General features: G+C 43.4%; 1 protein-coding gene across 1 annotated transcript in view; it reads left to right on the top strand.

Moving 5' to 3' along the window:
- LOC146062941 (uncharacterized) overlaps nt 1-15,960 on the top strand; it is a 178,428-nt gene that overhangs the window by 118,985 nt on the left and 43,483 nt on the right. The window contains exons 34-38 of the mRNA XM_083174951.1: nt 1,593-1,816; nt 3,432-3,570; nt 5,252-5,372; nt 10,784-10,893; nt 12,014-12,163. Of these exons, the coding sequence (XP_083031077.1) occupies nt 1,593-1,816; nt 3,432-3,570; nt 5,252-5,372; nt 10,784-10,893; nt 12,014-12,163 (744 nt within the window). The remainder of the gene's footprint in view (nt 1-1,592; nt 1,817-3,431; nt 3,571-5,251; nt 5,373-10,783; nt 10,894-12,013; nt 12,164-15,960) is intronic.

Raw genomic sequence — 15,960 nt, 5'->3', positions numbered from 1 at the left:
CCCAATGTGTTTAAGAAAACCCCCATGCGCTGGTACCTCGTGCCTTACGATCCCGGCTGTCGGCTCCTGCTGCTTATATAAAAAAGTGACTTTCTGAAAATGGCTACCCCATAGGACAGTCTTTGGTATGGGGGCAGCCATTTTCCGAAAGTCACTTTTTTATAAGCAGCAGGAGTCTGCACAGCCGGGATCCGCAAGGCATGAGGTACCGGTGGCACGGGGGGCTTTCTTAAACACATTGGGGGGGGGGGGGGGTGTTAGCCCTATTGGTTGGGGGGGGGGGTGTTAAAACTGTAACACGCTGCAACACAGCGTGTTACAGGGGGGGGGGTTGCTGAAGACCGCACTGGCTTTGATTCTGTATTTGGAAAGTTTCCAAAAACGGGTCTGCCAGTGTCAAAAAACGGCACTTAAATGCTAATATCCCGTTTAAGAGATACGGTGTGAAAGGGGTTTTACCTGGCAGACCCGTTTTAAGAAACATCTAAAAATACCTGGTCAAAGCCAGTTTTGCGGTCTGAAAGCAGCATCAGATCAAAACGCTTTTGCACGTTTCTTATTCAGGTCAAGTCACAACTTTCCCACACTAGCTGTATTTGAATTTCTCAATTTCAGTTTTTTCACTCCGCCCTAATGTATATATATGTATATGTGTGTGTGTGTATATATATATATATATTTTTTTTTTTTTTTATACCACCCTTTATAACTGTCACTGTTCTTTGGGCAGTTATTTAAGTAACCCAATTTCCATCAGTGTAAGGCATCATGGAAAACTGCTATGTATTATGTCGAAGATCGATTGGCTTCATGAGGCTAAGTATTGTGCGAAATGTGTAACTTTTAAAAATGTTTTTGTACTGTTTGCCCATTAGTACTCTCTACTATCTATGATTTTTTATTATATACTATACTACAATAAAATACAAATTTGTAGCACCAATAGCTTTGTAGTCTTTTTTATTTGTTTTTTATCTAACCATTATACAGATGTATATCAGGTTACTTGACTGTCCAAAGCACACTGAGTTATTAAGGATGAGTACAGTATTATATTAATTGAATACGGAACCGATCTTCACTTTGTTGTGCCTTCCGTGAGTAATTTAACACCTTCCTAGAACATCCTGTATCTTTAGATATCTTGGAAAGAATATGCAGAATTGAACCACAGACAATTAAAGATAAGAAATCCAGGTGCATCACCTCACGTTGCTTCATTAGGAACCTCATTGAAGGGCTGCTGCTGTTCTTGGCTGCACAGACCACCTATTCAAAAGGATGTCTGCTCACACTGCATTTTCTGCATAATATCTTGTCTGAATTTTTGAGCGTAATGCAGCACTCATATCTTGTCTTGAGCCATGTCAGATTTCCTGGTTGCTGTGTACAAACTGTGCGATCGGACCAACCAGATGAGTGTTGGATTTATTGCACAGTAGTTACCCAGCTTAAGAATGCTGTAAAGTTACAATCATATATACTTGATCAAAATGTAAGACTATTTAACAATTTTACAGTAGCAGAGGCAGCAATTTAATTAATGGAGACCACATACTCTGTAACACTGTTCAAATTGGGTATCCCTCTAGGCACCAGCAGAGTTATCGCTCATAAGTGAAGAGCAGCCTTTGAGAAGGTCATCAAAAGTGGAGCAAGCACCTAAAGATCCAATATCAGAATACAAACTGTTGAGATCCTTTCTAATCTTATGGAAGCAACTGGAAGTGTTTAAAGAGAAATGGGGAAAACTGAAGCTTCGAGTGGAGGAGATTAATACTGTTTGTCTCTATAGACAGTTTTGTGAGCTATATAGGTAAGCATAGACGTTTTATCAATAAAGCTGCTAGGGACATAACCATGAATTACAGATTTTCATTGAAAAATATTAGAACATGCCAGCAAATGCCACCATAGAGTTACCCAAGACTGCAGTAGCTGAAGGACAACCAAACTTATGGCTGCAGCTATTATCGTTAACCTGAATCTTCTTCTGTTTCTTTTCTTTTTTTTTTTATACTAAACACATGATGCTTGTGGAAATGTTTTTGCTAATAGCACCTCACTGCTTTGGGCATTAATACAGGTTAGTACTTACAGCCATGGATGTTCCTGGAGCATCCAAGTAGTGACCTTTGAGATTACAGTGGCAGTCTATACCCACACACACTATACATTTTTCAGGCAGCCCAAAAGACCCAGATACTGTCAATCTTCCTGTACATGCAAGCGCTATGACTGCTTCATTGCTTGTTTAGTTGGAAACCTCAATTCTGTTTCATGTGTCAACTTGTCATTTTAGCACTGATACACTACTGTAGATTATAAAATCAAGACGGCAATGAAAAGGAGTTTCATAAATCATGGGTTGAGCCAGTGGTTCCCAAACATTATTGAATAACTGCTCCTGATAGTATCAGCATTTTATTCACTGCATCCCTTGGCCAAAAGTCTCTAATTGGGAAATTAAAAGAAGATCTAAAACTGTTGTCACCTGTCATCCTCAGGCTCAGTTATGTAGTGCTGGACAGGGTTGCACTTCTGTTTGTCCACATATTTTAAATCTCTTAATTTAATGCTACAGTAGCAGCCTATTTTGCCATATGAACACATGAATAAAAATAGGAGCAGAGTAGCCTTAAAGTGCGCACAAACTATGATTTTCTTGGGGGCCGATTTTCGACAGATTGGACAATTTTACAGCAAATTGCGGGGAGACAGCGCAACTTTAGAGACAGCGCCGTGCAGACTACTTTAAAGTGCCACCCGCCAGCAGGAGCAGGGACCTTGCTAATGATGTGAAAAATCTTTTCAAATATTTGCATATCTTCCCTGCAGCAGGGAAGATGAGAAGATTGAGCTTATGGTGCATGGGGCGTGCATCGGATCGCAATTGTACATGACAATGAACGATTTGCAGTAAAAAACAGACTATTTATCGGCCAATCGGTTGAAAATCAGCCCATCAGCAGATAAATCGTTGTAGTGTGTAGGCACCTTAAAGCCCCATACACACTAGGTGACTAGGACCCAGTGGGGGGTGCCAGCATCTTCAAGTGCACACACTTGCCGATGCCAGCTCCAAAGTGAGCGCATGGGTCGCCGTGCTGTCCTTAATAATATTGATTGTACACACAAGAAGATAAAGTGTGTATCGTTAACAATATTGAGTGTACACACTAGAAGATAAAGTGCAAGATATCTTTCAGAAAGGAAAGAAAAAGATTCCACCTCTGGCGCTGTGAAACTTAAAGCTGCAGCAGACTAAAATAATGGTCACCGGACCAAAATGAATATTAGCAATACAACAGAAGTAGTCTACTTGCGCTGAAAGTACTGTCCCAAATAGATGATCTCCACATGATTTAGGATTCTGCATGTTTTAATACTTATTTGTATAATGTTCTGTAATTCTTGGTTGATTGTTGTAGAGATGAAATCTTTTATCCTACCATGAAAGCTTTTGCACGCAAAATGGGCAAAGAGGAGGAGTTTGAAGGGCTGACTCTTCGGTCTCAGGTTGTGCTTCCTCCAAAAGGAGCTTCTGAAATTGAAATCAGAATTCGACAGGTAAGAGTGATTTTAGATTGAACCCTAAGATCAAAGCTGTCAAGTCGGAGTAGACATTCATAAAATAACATTTGACACTTTGTCAGAATTTGTCAAGGGCTCTTAGAGAGGATGGATGCATCCTTCAGGTAGTCCTGTGCAGAGAGGTGAGAACACCAACCAGAAGGAGATGTCAAATATATACAACATTCTTTTAAGCATGGTTTTAATAGTTGGAGCAAGGAAAGTAATTAAAACAGAAAACAATAATAATCTATATGGTTTACATTGATTCACATTTGTAAAGGAAACAATGGAAATACTTTTCACATGCAAAAAAAAAATCTATATTTTATAATATAATGCCATGGCTATTCATTATCTCTTCATTTTTAAAAAAGTAGATAAAAATTAACAGTTCTGTTTTTGTAGAGATTGCCATTCATTATATAGGTAGCATAGCAGAAATCCTGGATTACTCTTCTTTACCTTTTAGTCCTGATCTGGCCCACTGTCACCAAACAATAGAATGGGGACCTAAATTAAAATACGTTTTTTGTGTTTGACAGTGGGAACCTTCGCCATCTTTAGATGGTGTGAATTCTAGGACCACATTCCTCCCCTAAGGGAAGGAGTATCAGAGTTGTGAAGATGGATCCTTTTGGATCCTCTGTCCCTGTTTTCTTCTCCTTGCTGGAATTTGACCTGGCCCCCCAATAATGAATGTAACTGATGGATAAACTGCATTCTATTATTCTCACCACCTCCACTGCAGTTTCTTCTATGCACTCTTGACCCACTGAGCCTCTCACTAATCATTGGCTAGCTTTCTGATCATGTGGACATGGCAGGGATTCATATTTATTGCTTTGACACATTGTGCCAGCTTCCTTTTATGCCTTGTTTGCGGATAACCATCAGCCACCAGTTGTAAAAGCACAATAACTGATGTGTGCATTATTTTGATATACAGGTTATAACACTGAACACTACTTTTGCACATACATTGTATACATATACTATATATAATTTTAATAAATTGTTACTATATTATTCCAGCCAGTTCACTTTTTAAAATAAATGTATTTGTGTTTTTTAGTTAATTATAAACAAAAATCCAAACAACCAAGAATTTTGACCAAATGAAAACCTGTGTTATTTCCCTGCAATGGAATTAAGGGTTCTCTTGGTGAATTTAATCCATAACTTATAGTGAAAACTAAAGTAAAAGAATATCCCTGTAACTGGTGTGTACACATGTACAGTACGGCATAGATTGCACGTTGCATTTTAAACAAATATATCTATATAAAGTATGGCATTGTTTTTAATTGCATTTTGCTACATTGCGATTTATAAAAATTTTATGGTAAATCTTAAAATTGTAATGCAACAAAACCAAGTCTATCTTGGTTTTTAACTTAATTTTTTTTACAACTGGCATATAAATGTTGCAGTACATATAAAATAGATCTTATTCAGATAATGGTATTCAGCATTGATGATAAATCCACTAGACTTTTAGAGTAATTCAGTTGTGAAATAAGTTCATAGCAACATTGATACCTGATGCGAAATCGTCAGAATACTTCTAATGTTCTTTGTTGAGGCGACAGACATCAAACAACAGGAATTTTGATATCTACATATAAGATGTCTGTTTTTTTTTCCCTTTGTCCATTTGTTATGTTTTTTTTTCTAGCTTCAGAAAATTATGGAAAGCTTTGAGAGTGATATGATTCATGATGTACAGAAGAAAGTAGCCAAGGAGATGACTCTGGTGATATCTGAAAGAGCGAGAGAAGGGAGAGGGGTTCCAACTGGTAGGAACGAAGAACCCCTATATATGTTTTACACTGCTTGTATCAATCTGCCATTTGTAAAAGTGTGTACGTAGGGAAGCCAATCCCTGGGCATTTTTTCAATTCTGGAAATCGAGATTGAAAAATGGGAAATCCCGGGATTCCCAGGATACTCAGGATTGAGTCCCCCTCCCTAACCGGCCACCCCACAGTTTTACTTAAGCGGGGCAGGTCAGCAGCAGCAGGGTAAGCAGCAGGAAAGGTGCTGCTGGTGGGAGCAGTGTGGTGGCAGGTGGAGAGGGGTAGCAAGGTGTGGCAGAGGGCAGAGAAGGGCAGAGAGGGGCAAAGAGGTGCGGTGGCAGACTGTGCAGTATAACCTCTGATTTAATGTCATGCTGCGCAGAGGTGCAAAGTAGGAGTATGGAGCAGCGTGTGACCCATCAGCTTTGTCACCCATTGTGCAGTGTGTACCCAGGTTTAAAGTGAAAAGAAAAATGGGGCGATAACCAAGCGTTAAGTGGAAATGATTCAGACAGTGCAGCTGTGTCTGAGCCACTCAAAGGACTGAGTACTGTTCTGTACTAGCACCCCTCCCCCCACAGCCCCCCCCCCCCCCATTAGTTTTAATTTGCGAGGATTCACAAAACTGCAACCCAGCCTGTATTAGGCCCATAACCACCATTTACTGCGCATCTAAAAAAGAATGTATCTAATGGATTTTATAATGTATTGGAATTATGAATAATTAAAACTGCAAATATGTAAGGTTTTATCTGATAAATTCACTTCAGTTCCATAGACAGAGGGGTTATGCTAGGATTGTATTTTTAATCTAAAGCTTAACTAGGTTATTCTGCTCTCACAGCATCTTCCATATCTGTCATTGTCCCTTGATCTGTATCTCTTTACCTGCACCATACATGTCTCCCTCAGTTCATCCTCTGTATCTTTGTCATGGTCCCTTGATCCATATCTCTTATTGCCCACTTTATATCTCTCACTTCCCCCTCCATGTCTCTCTCTATGCCCTAATCATGGCTCTCTCTCTCTGAGCCACTACCATGGTTCTCCTAATACTCTTACCATGGCTCTCTTGATGAGCCCTCTTCTTAGCACCCATACTTCCCCACCATGGCTTTCTCAATGTGTCCATGCCATGGTACTCACTATGCCCCAACCATGGCTTTCCGAACTTGTCCCCACCATGGTTCTCTCACTGTGCCCCCACCATGGCTCTCACTTCCCCCTTCTTATTTCTATAACTGCCCCACAATGGCTTTCTCAACATGCCCCTGCCATGACAATTTCACTGTGCGCCAACCATGGCTTTCTTACTGAACCCACCTTGGCTCTCTCATTGTGCCCCCACCATGGCTCTATTACTGCCCCCACTATGGCTTTCTCAATGTGCCCCCTTCTCAGCTCTCTTACTGCCCCCACCATGGCTTTCTCAATGTGCTTTAACTATGGAGATTAAACCAACCTCTCAACTTCCACCCACTTCCACAGTGAAGAGGGTCGTTGTCGTTATGTACTTGGTGACTCATTTGGTGACATCATTAATTGGTTACACATTCTGATATTGCAATTTGCAGCATTGCATATTGTGTGTGTGGGAGGGGGGGGGCTTACTGATATGATGGATGTGCATCATCATGTCCCCTCTATTATTATTGTTATTATTATTGTTGGTACTTGTGAGTTATCCGGGCGCCCGATGTGGTCATCGCATGCCATTATAATAAGCATACGATACGACGCGATGCGACGCGATTTTCCATCGCGTCGTATATCGTCGCATCGTATGCTTATTATAATGGCATGCGATGGGATACGATGCGACGCGACGCGATGTTTACACTTCCCGCCCATTTTTAAACCCGCCCTCTGGCACATCTGGCAGAAAATCAGTGTGAGGTAGTTTCCAGAGGAGAGAGCAAGTGTTTGAGTGAGAGAAATTGATTTTCAGCATTGTTGCATATTACTGAGGTGAATTATTGGACATTTACCCCAATATTGCCCCATTTGGCCCTTTACACCTGCCCCATTTCACCCCTTACACTATTATTGGCAAAATGGCTGTGGTTGATGGCATCTTCAGCCTCCCAAAAACAGAGGAAGAGACAGTCACATTCCTCCAGGAGAAAGGGCTGCTCCCATTGACTGCCACATGCCCAAATGGCCACCCTATGCGCCTGTCCCTGAAAGAACGCAAATGGCGCTGCTATATTAAAATCTGCAGCAAAAAGCAGACTCTGCGGGCCTCCCTGTTCTATCCTGGGTGCAGGCTCCCCTTCATGACGATCCTGCGGTTTATCTGGTGCTGGTGCAATGAACTCACATCCATTGAATTCTGTACCAAAAATCTAAAACTCTGCAATAAAAGCACCATTTTCTACAATGCCCTGATGCGGGAGGCATGCCAGTGTGATTTAATGGCACAGCCACAGCAACAGATTGGAGGCCCAGGGAAAATGGTGGAGGTCGATGAAAGCCTCTTTGTCAAACGCAAGGCCAATGTTGGCAGAGTACTCCCACAGCAGTGGGTGTTCGGAGGAGTGTGCCGGGAGACAGGAGACTGTTTTATGATTGCAGTTCCGAAAAGAGATGCACCCACTCTCATTGGTGCAATTGTGCAGCACGTGGCACCTGGCAGCACCATCGTAAGTGATTGCTGGCGTGCCTATCAAACCAGTGAACTGGAGCGGGCTGGTTACAGCCACTTGCGGGTTAATCACCGCTTCAACTTCGTCGACCCAGAGACTGGTGCACACACGCAGAATATTGAGCGACTTTGGGGGTGTGCCAAATGGCGCAACAAACGCCAGCGGGGAACAGCACGCCATCATCTAGATTCCTATATGCAGGAATTCGTGTGGAGAAAATGCCTGGCGAGAGACAATGTATTTGAGCGTATTCTGCATGCGCTCACATTACTTGATAAATCATGATGTTGATAAATCATGATGTTGATTAAGATTATTGTGCTTTATGATTATTTGTTATGCTAATTTATTTCATTCTTATGTTAATTACACAGTTATTACCTTTAATTCAGTTGTCGTTAATGTGTCAGATATGCATGATATGGATGAATGATATTGGATGCTCACAGCCAACCCGAAGCGTGGCGAGCGCAGCGAGCCCGCGAGGGGCGGCGGTACGCGTCCTACGACCTTTTCATGCCCTACTATCCACTAGGGCGTGGAGTGAGAATATAATAGTGTGGCGAGCGCAGCGAGCCACCGAGCCCGAAGCGTGGCGAGCGCAGCGAGCCCCGCGAGGGGACACGGATACCTTCACAGGTAAGCGCGTCCCTTCGTGGGCTTCACAGGTGTCCACGTCACTGTGGACACCTGTGAAGCCCACGAAGGGACGCGCTTACCTGTGAAGGTATCCGTGTCCCCTCGCGGGGCTCGCTGCGCTCGCCACGCTTCGGGCTCGGTGGCTCGCTGCGCTCGCCACACTATTATATTCTCACTCCACGCCCTAGTGGATAGTAGGGCATGAAAAGGTCGTAGGACGCGTACCGCCGCCCCTCGCGGGCTCGCTGCGCTCGCCACGCTTCGGGTTCACGTTGATAGTGGAGTGGTGTTAACAATGGGGATTGGACTGACATTGTGTCACTTTTTGGGACACTTTATTGGGGGTTTTACACTGCAAAAATCGGGTGGTATCGCATCGCATCGCATCGCATGCCATGTGGTTAACATGCCATGCGATGCGACACTTTACATAGTACCCGATGTAAAATCGGGTTCGGGTGGTCATCTCGTCGCGTCGCATCGCATGCCATTTGGTTAACATACGATGCCATGCGATGCGACGCGATGCGCATACGACCAAAAATCGGGCGCCCGGATAACTCACAAGTACCTTATTGTTACTACATTTTATGTATAAGGCGCCATAAGGGTTTTGCAGCGCTATACATAGGCATACATTGGAACAGTACAGGAAGACAGAACTTGACATTGCAGTAAGTAACAAAAAATGAGTACAGGAGAACAAAGAGCAACACAATACGATACACAATACAGCTTAGATGTATGTAGTGAGGGAGTAGTCAGCATACTACTATGGGCTGGTGGCCATAGGCAGGAGATGAGCATTTACCAGCAAGAGAATATGCGGACAAAAGATGGTCAGTAGGAGAGAGCAGTAAGTGAATTGTGAGGTGAAGAGGGCTATGGCAACCAGAGGGAAGAGGGCCCTGCTCTGAGGAGCTAACAATCTAGTGGGAAGGGGTAGAGACAGATTACATGAGGTGCAAGGAAGCGGGAGGTGTCCTGATGGCAGGATGTAAGCAAAGCAGAGATGGTCAAGGCATGAGGCAGGGAGTTTAAGGAGCAGCCTTAGGGCTGGGTTATGCAGCAAAGCACCCCCTTCAAACACTTTCAGGAGTAAAGAAAAAGTACATTTGTGAATGAATGATACTTGTTTCCTAGCACGGCGCCCATCGGGGTTGATCGCATGCCTTAAGTTAAGTTAAGGTACTTAAGGCATGCGATCGACCCGATTTTCTGTCAATTACCAGCTTTATTTGCCGGTAAAGACAAAATCGCGTTCAACGCGATCTTCCCATAGAGAACAATTTTAAATTAGTTTTAAAGATAAAATCGCGTTGATCGCGTCGGGTGCATGCCATTATAATGGCATCCGATGCAATCAACTCGATTTTACATAGGGAACAATGGGAAAAGGGCCAATATGGCCAATTTCTCATTGTATATGCACCCTCATGGGTATTAATTATGGTTAATGGCCCCCATTGTTAACGCCACCCCACTATTGACGCCAACCCGAAGCGTGGCGAGCCCACGAGGGACGGCTGTACGCGTCCTCCGACCTTTTCATACCCCCACTATCCACGTTGATTCTATATAGTGTAGCGAGCGCAGCGAGCCACCGAGCCCGAAGCGTGGCGAGCGGACGCGTATACCTGTGAAGTAATGCGCGTCCCCTAGCGGGGCTAGTCGCGCCACTATCCACGCCGATGTGGATAGTGGGGGTATGAAAAGGTCGGAGGACGCGTACCGCCGGCGTCCTCCGGCGTCAATAGTGGGGTGGCGTTAACAATGGAGGGCCATTTCACCCATCGGGGGGGGAGGGGGGGGGGGTTGCTATCTAAATGGGGGTTTGGGGTTTTTTTTACATTGAAATCAATGTAAAATTGGGGTCTCCGGGAACATTTTACATTGATTCCAATGTAAAAATCGGGTCGATCGCATCGCATGCGATTTGGTTGGCATGCGATGCGATCGACGCAATTTTTGCGGCCCCGATCAATACAATTAAAATCGGTGGCGCTGTGCTAGGAAACAAGTACCGAATGAATAAATTGACCCAGACCTGATTCGCAAGTTCCCTTACAGTATGTGTATAACACAACTATATTGTTGTCAGTGTACCTGATATGTATTTGTATGCAGAGCTCTGGAAGAAACCAGCAATGAAGGAGAGCTTCTCACCTGTGAGGCCACAAATTGTTGAGAAATTTGTTCAGCGACTAATGAATGAGCACAAGAATAGCACTGAGGAGGTAAACTATAGGGTCTTTGTTTAGATGGAATATGATGGCAGAGGATGGCAAAATATCTTACACTGGGGCCCAACTCTTATTCACTTCCCAAACTAACAGCAGAAAACATTCAGCCAATGCCCCATGACCTGCCAATTGCACGCTTGCAGTAAGCAATTATGTACTGCAACAAGATCCAGGTCAGCCGTGCCAGTTTATCTTAGGAAGTCGGCTTTCTAAAATTTGCTTTTATTTAAATCATCGTTATATTTAAATCATTTTTTTAAATTATTGATATTTTTGTACAAAGGCCCATATTCTGGTTGACTCGCAAGACCCCCAGACGCCGTTTGCCGCCCATACAACTGCCTGCCCCCCCCCCTCGCACGCCGCGATCGCCCGCATGTCTGTGAATGGATGATTTGCATAATCATTCATTCTCAGCCTTGGGTGCTGGGGAGAAATCATTCAATGGTCGGCAACTTTATTATTATTATTATTATTATCGTTTATTTATATGGCACCACAAGGGTTCCGCAGGGCCTGACAATACATAGATGAGCAAAGAACAATACAAGAAAGATTTTGACTTACAGTACAAATGCAAATTAGGACAAGTACATGGCAAATAAAAAAGACAACAGTGGACACTGATGCAATTATAACAGTGGCAGAGATATATGCTAAGAAAAGAACATGAGGAGGGAGGGCCCTGCTCATTAGAGCTTACCTTCTAAAGCAACCATAAAATGATTTCTCCAGGGCGCGTAGATATGAGACAGCTCTATGGTGTCTCTGATCTGCAAGCGCTTTGTGCGGGAAGCAGGCAGGCAGCCAAGATCCGCTGATGTCAGCGGCCTGCCCTCCGCACCCACGTCAACAGGCTATTTGCATGGGAACACCCATTGTTTTCATGGAAACGCCCATGAAACGGTGGGTGATCCCATGTGCTGTGCCCCCGCTGCCAGATGCGAGCGGGACAGCGAACATGTGCCTGCACCTGCGCATGCACAGATGCAAAATATTGGTTCCCAATTAAATTACAATAAAGTCCAAAGTTTCCTGTTAGTCTGTGAATAGCTGGAGCTGTCATGGGTGTTCATGGCTTGCTTTTATAAAGAGATTGTTCCTATTGTCGTAGGTGATTTTCAGTAAGAAACATTTGAAATACTGTCTAACATCGCTGGCTTGTGACATCATGGCGAGAGAACAGAGTAACTTTGAGTCCTATTCGACATTTTATGAGAATCTTCTTCAACAAGAGCACCTCTTGCTGTACCAGAAAGAGCAGGTGAGTCCGCTTCTTAAGAACTGTATCTAGACATTTTGACCAGAAAGAGAAGTTCTGCCCCCCCCCCATTCAAAGAAGGAACAGTGCTAGCCAATAACATAAGGTCATGGGGAAGGGGTATGGTCACATAAAAGTACCAGTTACACTGCACATTAGTGTCCACTAGTAACATCACAACACATTGTAGTGTGCCTAATTCAGGTTCCCACACAGATCTCCGAAATTAGATAATTAAAATTACATGCGTACATGTATAATTCTTGTGCGCAAACACTTAAACTACAATCGCACTGCAACAGCAGTTTAAGTAGTGATGGGGGATGGCAACGGACCATTGGAGGGGCATCGCATCAGAGTTTTGTGGGACCGGTCCAGACAGTGCAGTGTGTTCGGAACATCCGGGGGAGCTCTGACCCGAAATATGGCTGGCCTGTGTCTGGCTTCATAGCTAGGCAGTGCAGCCAGGGTACTGCTGGTAGTGCGAGAGCACTTTGCTGTGTAGCAAATCACCCATACTTTAGCAGACTATTGTGGACTCCTATGTCCACAAATTTTGCAGGCACATGACAGGGAGGGACCAGGCGAGTGGGTGGCCTTGCTCTGTGCTGGGTAGCTTCCCCACAGCTTAGCACTGGCAGTTGCAGTTTAGCTTAGTTTGGATGCTGAATTAGGCCCAGTGTCCATTATTCTCTGCACCCAGCTGGGAAGGAGCCGGGTGCAACTCTACTATTGTACATTACTGCAGGTAACACTTCAGGTGGCAGCAGCAATGCAATTGCTAGTAATGGTTCTGTGCCAATAGTGCAGAGCCATTACCAATTAATATTGTTTGGTAGTACATACATTTTTAATAATGGCAACTTGTAAATAGGTGGTTCTAAAATAAAGTAATGTTAGATATTTACTGAAAACAGTAGACTTCTAAAAATAGCAGTTTAGATGTATTAGCTGACCCCTCCTTGTGATAAGCAGTGAGTGCAACTTGTTTGTAAACTGTATTTATGAAAATAAATCAATATAAAAGCTGCTTTTAACATATATATAAAAAATCCTTCCCTGTCATACACATTCAAGTAATATGTATCGCTAATCCTTCCCTCTTTTTACTTCTTTTAAATTGTCTACTATCATCCTCCTAATGGGGCCTATTTATCATTGAATATTTGCAGCATATTGCCCCAAATCACATCACTTATTACACATCATAGGAACAGAATTTATCTGAGCCCTTGTCTCTATATATGAAATAATAGTACATTTGAGCTACGTATATGTCATTTCTAGAGATGTGCGGCGGGCACTTTTTCGGGTTTTGGTTTTGGATCTGGATCTCCCTTCGTGTTTTGGATCTGGATTGGTTTTGGCAAAACCACCCTTGCGGGTTTTGGTTTTGGTTTTGGATCTGGATTTATTTGGAAAAATGCTAAAAATTGCTAAAATAATAGTTTTCAGGCCTGTTTTTGCCCCTAAAGTGTTATTAAGCTCAATAACATTAGTTTCCACTCATTTCTAGTCAATTTTGATCACCTCACAGCTCACAAAATCGTTTTCATTTACTGTAGTAGGGCCAAAAGGTTATCCTGAGGTAGCTGGATGTCTAGGCTAGGCGACAGCAGTGGGCATCACATACAGGTGGACCTTACACTTCCAACCTGGCACATGTTAGAAGCAGAGCAGCACTGCAGGGGCAGATAGGGTGGCAGTTGAAATTGTCCTTGTAGCTGCGCTCCTCTGTTAGAAGAACCTCCACACAAGTACCAAGAGCCCAATGTGGATTGATTTTGCAGTTTGGCATGTGCAGCCAAGGAACAGTGGGCGTTTGGTGCAGCATTGACTGTGTCTGCAAGTTAGTATCTGTTTGTATCAGTTTAATATCTAATAAGACCACTATCTGGCGTGAGGTCAAGTGGTTTCTGGATGCTGGGAACAGTTGCCTGCTTATCAAGCTTGAACAGACTGGATAGGCGTGCATTCCACCACTTCACCACTTGACGTGTGTTCCTCCCGAAGCCACGCGCTTGGTCTAGTATGCTGACCATCAGCAGCTGTTGGGCCTTCTTCTTCCCAACCAACCATCCATCAATCCATCCATCATATCCCAATGATATGACCAATTCATGTGTGTTCCTCCCAAAGCCAGGCACTCGGTCTAGGAATGGATAAGACCATGGATGTGCCTGAGGACATTTTTTCATCCATTATGGATGAGGTGGAGAGCGAATCACCCATCTCCCCACCATTCATCCATCAGATGCCCAAAAAGTCTTTCTTGCTCCGAAGAGCCAAAAAAGACGCAAAAAGACGAGGAAGGAAATGATTGGCGGTGGCCCCCCCACCCAATAAATATATATATAATAATTAGAGGAATGGCGAAGACCACGGATGTCTCTGAGGACATATTATCATTCATAATGGATGATGATGGAGAGCGAATCACCCATCTCCCCACCATTCATCCATCAGATGCCCAAAAAGTCTTTCTTGCTCCGAAGAGCCAAAAAAGACGCAAAAAGACGAGGAAGGAAATGATTGGCGGTGGCCCCCCCACCCAATAAATATATATATAATAAATAATTAGAGGAATGGCGAAGACCACGGATGTCTCTGAGGACATATTGTCATTCATAATGGATGATGATGGAGAGCGAATCACCCATCTCCCCACCATTCATCCATCAGATGCCCAAAAAGTCTTTCTTGCTCCGAAGAGCCAAAAAAGACGCAAAAAGACGAGGAAGGAAATGATTGGCTGTGGCCCCCCCACCCAATAAATATATATATAATAATTAGAGGAATGGCGAAGACCACAGATGTCTCTGAGGACATATTGTCATTCATAATGGATGATGATGGAGAGCGAATCACCCATCTCCCCACCATTCATCCATCAGATGCCCAAAAAGTCTTTCTTGCTCCGAAGAGCCAAAAAAGACGCAAAAAGACGAGGAAGGAAATGATTGGCTGTGGCCCCCCCACCCAATAAATATATATATAATAATTAGAGGAATGGCGAAGACCACAGATGTCTCTGAGGACATATTGTCATCCATAATGGATGATGATGGAGAGTGAATCACCCATCTCCCCACCATTCATCCATCAGATGGCCAAATATTTACTCTTGCTCCGAAGAGCCAAAAGACACCAAAAGACGAGGTAGAAAAAGATTGGCTGGGGCCCTCCCACCCAGCCCGACATCCGGGACATCCCATCCAATAAATATATATGATAATTAGAGGAATGGCGAAGACCATGGATGTCTCTGCTCCAAAGAGCCAAAAGGCACCAAAAGACGAGGTAGGGCCCTACCACCCAGCCTGACATTTACATGTCCGATTGTACAAAACAGAAAGAAAAATGACCAAGCCATAGTACAGAAATGCAACAGAAAAATCTACCAAATGATCAGTCTCCCAGGAAAAGGATCTGCAATGGAACCTCTGCAGAGAGTACAACTTACTCCACGCCCAAAAAGCAAAAGGTGATGAAGTCTTCAGAAAAGTCTTCCGAAAAGAAAAGTGAGGAAACCAGGGTGAAACGTCGATTAAGTGCAAAATCACCAACTGCTTTCCAACGTATCGACCAAAGTCCTGTAAAAAAGAGTCCTGCAAAAAATTCTGTACAAGAGTCCTACGAAAGACTCACCACAAAAGGAAAGCAAAGCGCTTGTCAATTCAAGTCAAAAAAATAAAAGGCGAGAATATGTAAAAGATATATTTAGTATCTGTTTGTATCACTTTAAAATCTAATAAGACCCCTATCTGGCCTGATTTTCTGATTAGTGATTAATTAACTAT

Source organism: Crinia signifera, chromosome 3, assembly GCF_055691185.1.
Source record: "Crinia signifera chromosome 3, ASM5569118v1, whole genome shotgun sequence".
NCBI classification, from domain to species: domain Eukaryota; kingdom Metazoa; phylum Chordata; class Amphibia; order Anura; family Myobatrachidae; genus Crinia; species Crinia signifera.
This window is presented reverse-complemented; position numbering and strand designations above follow the sequence as displayed.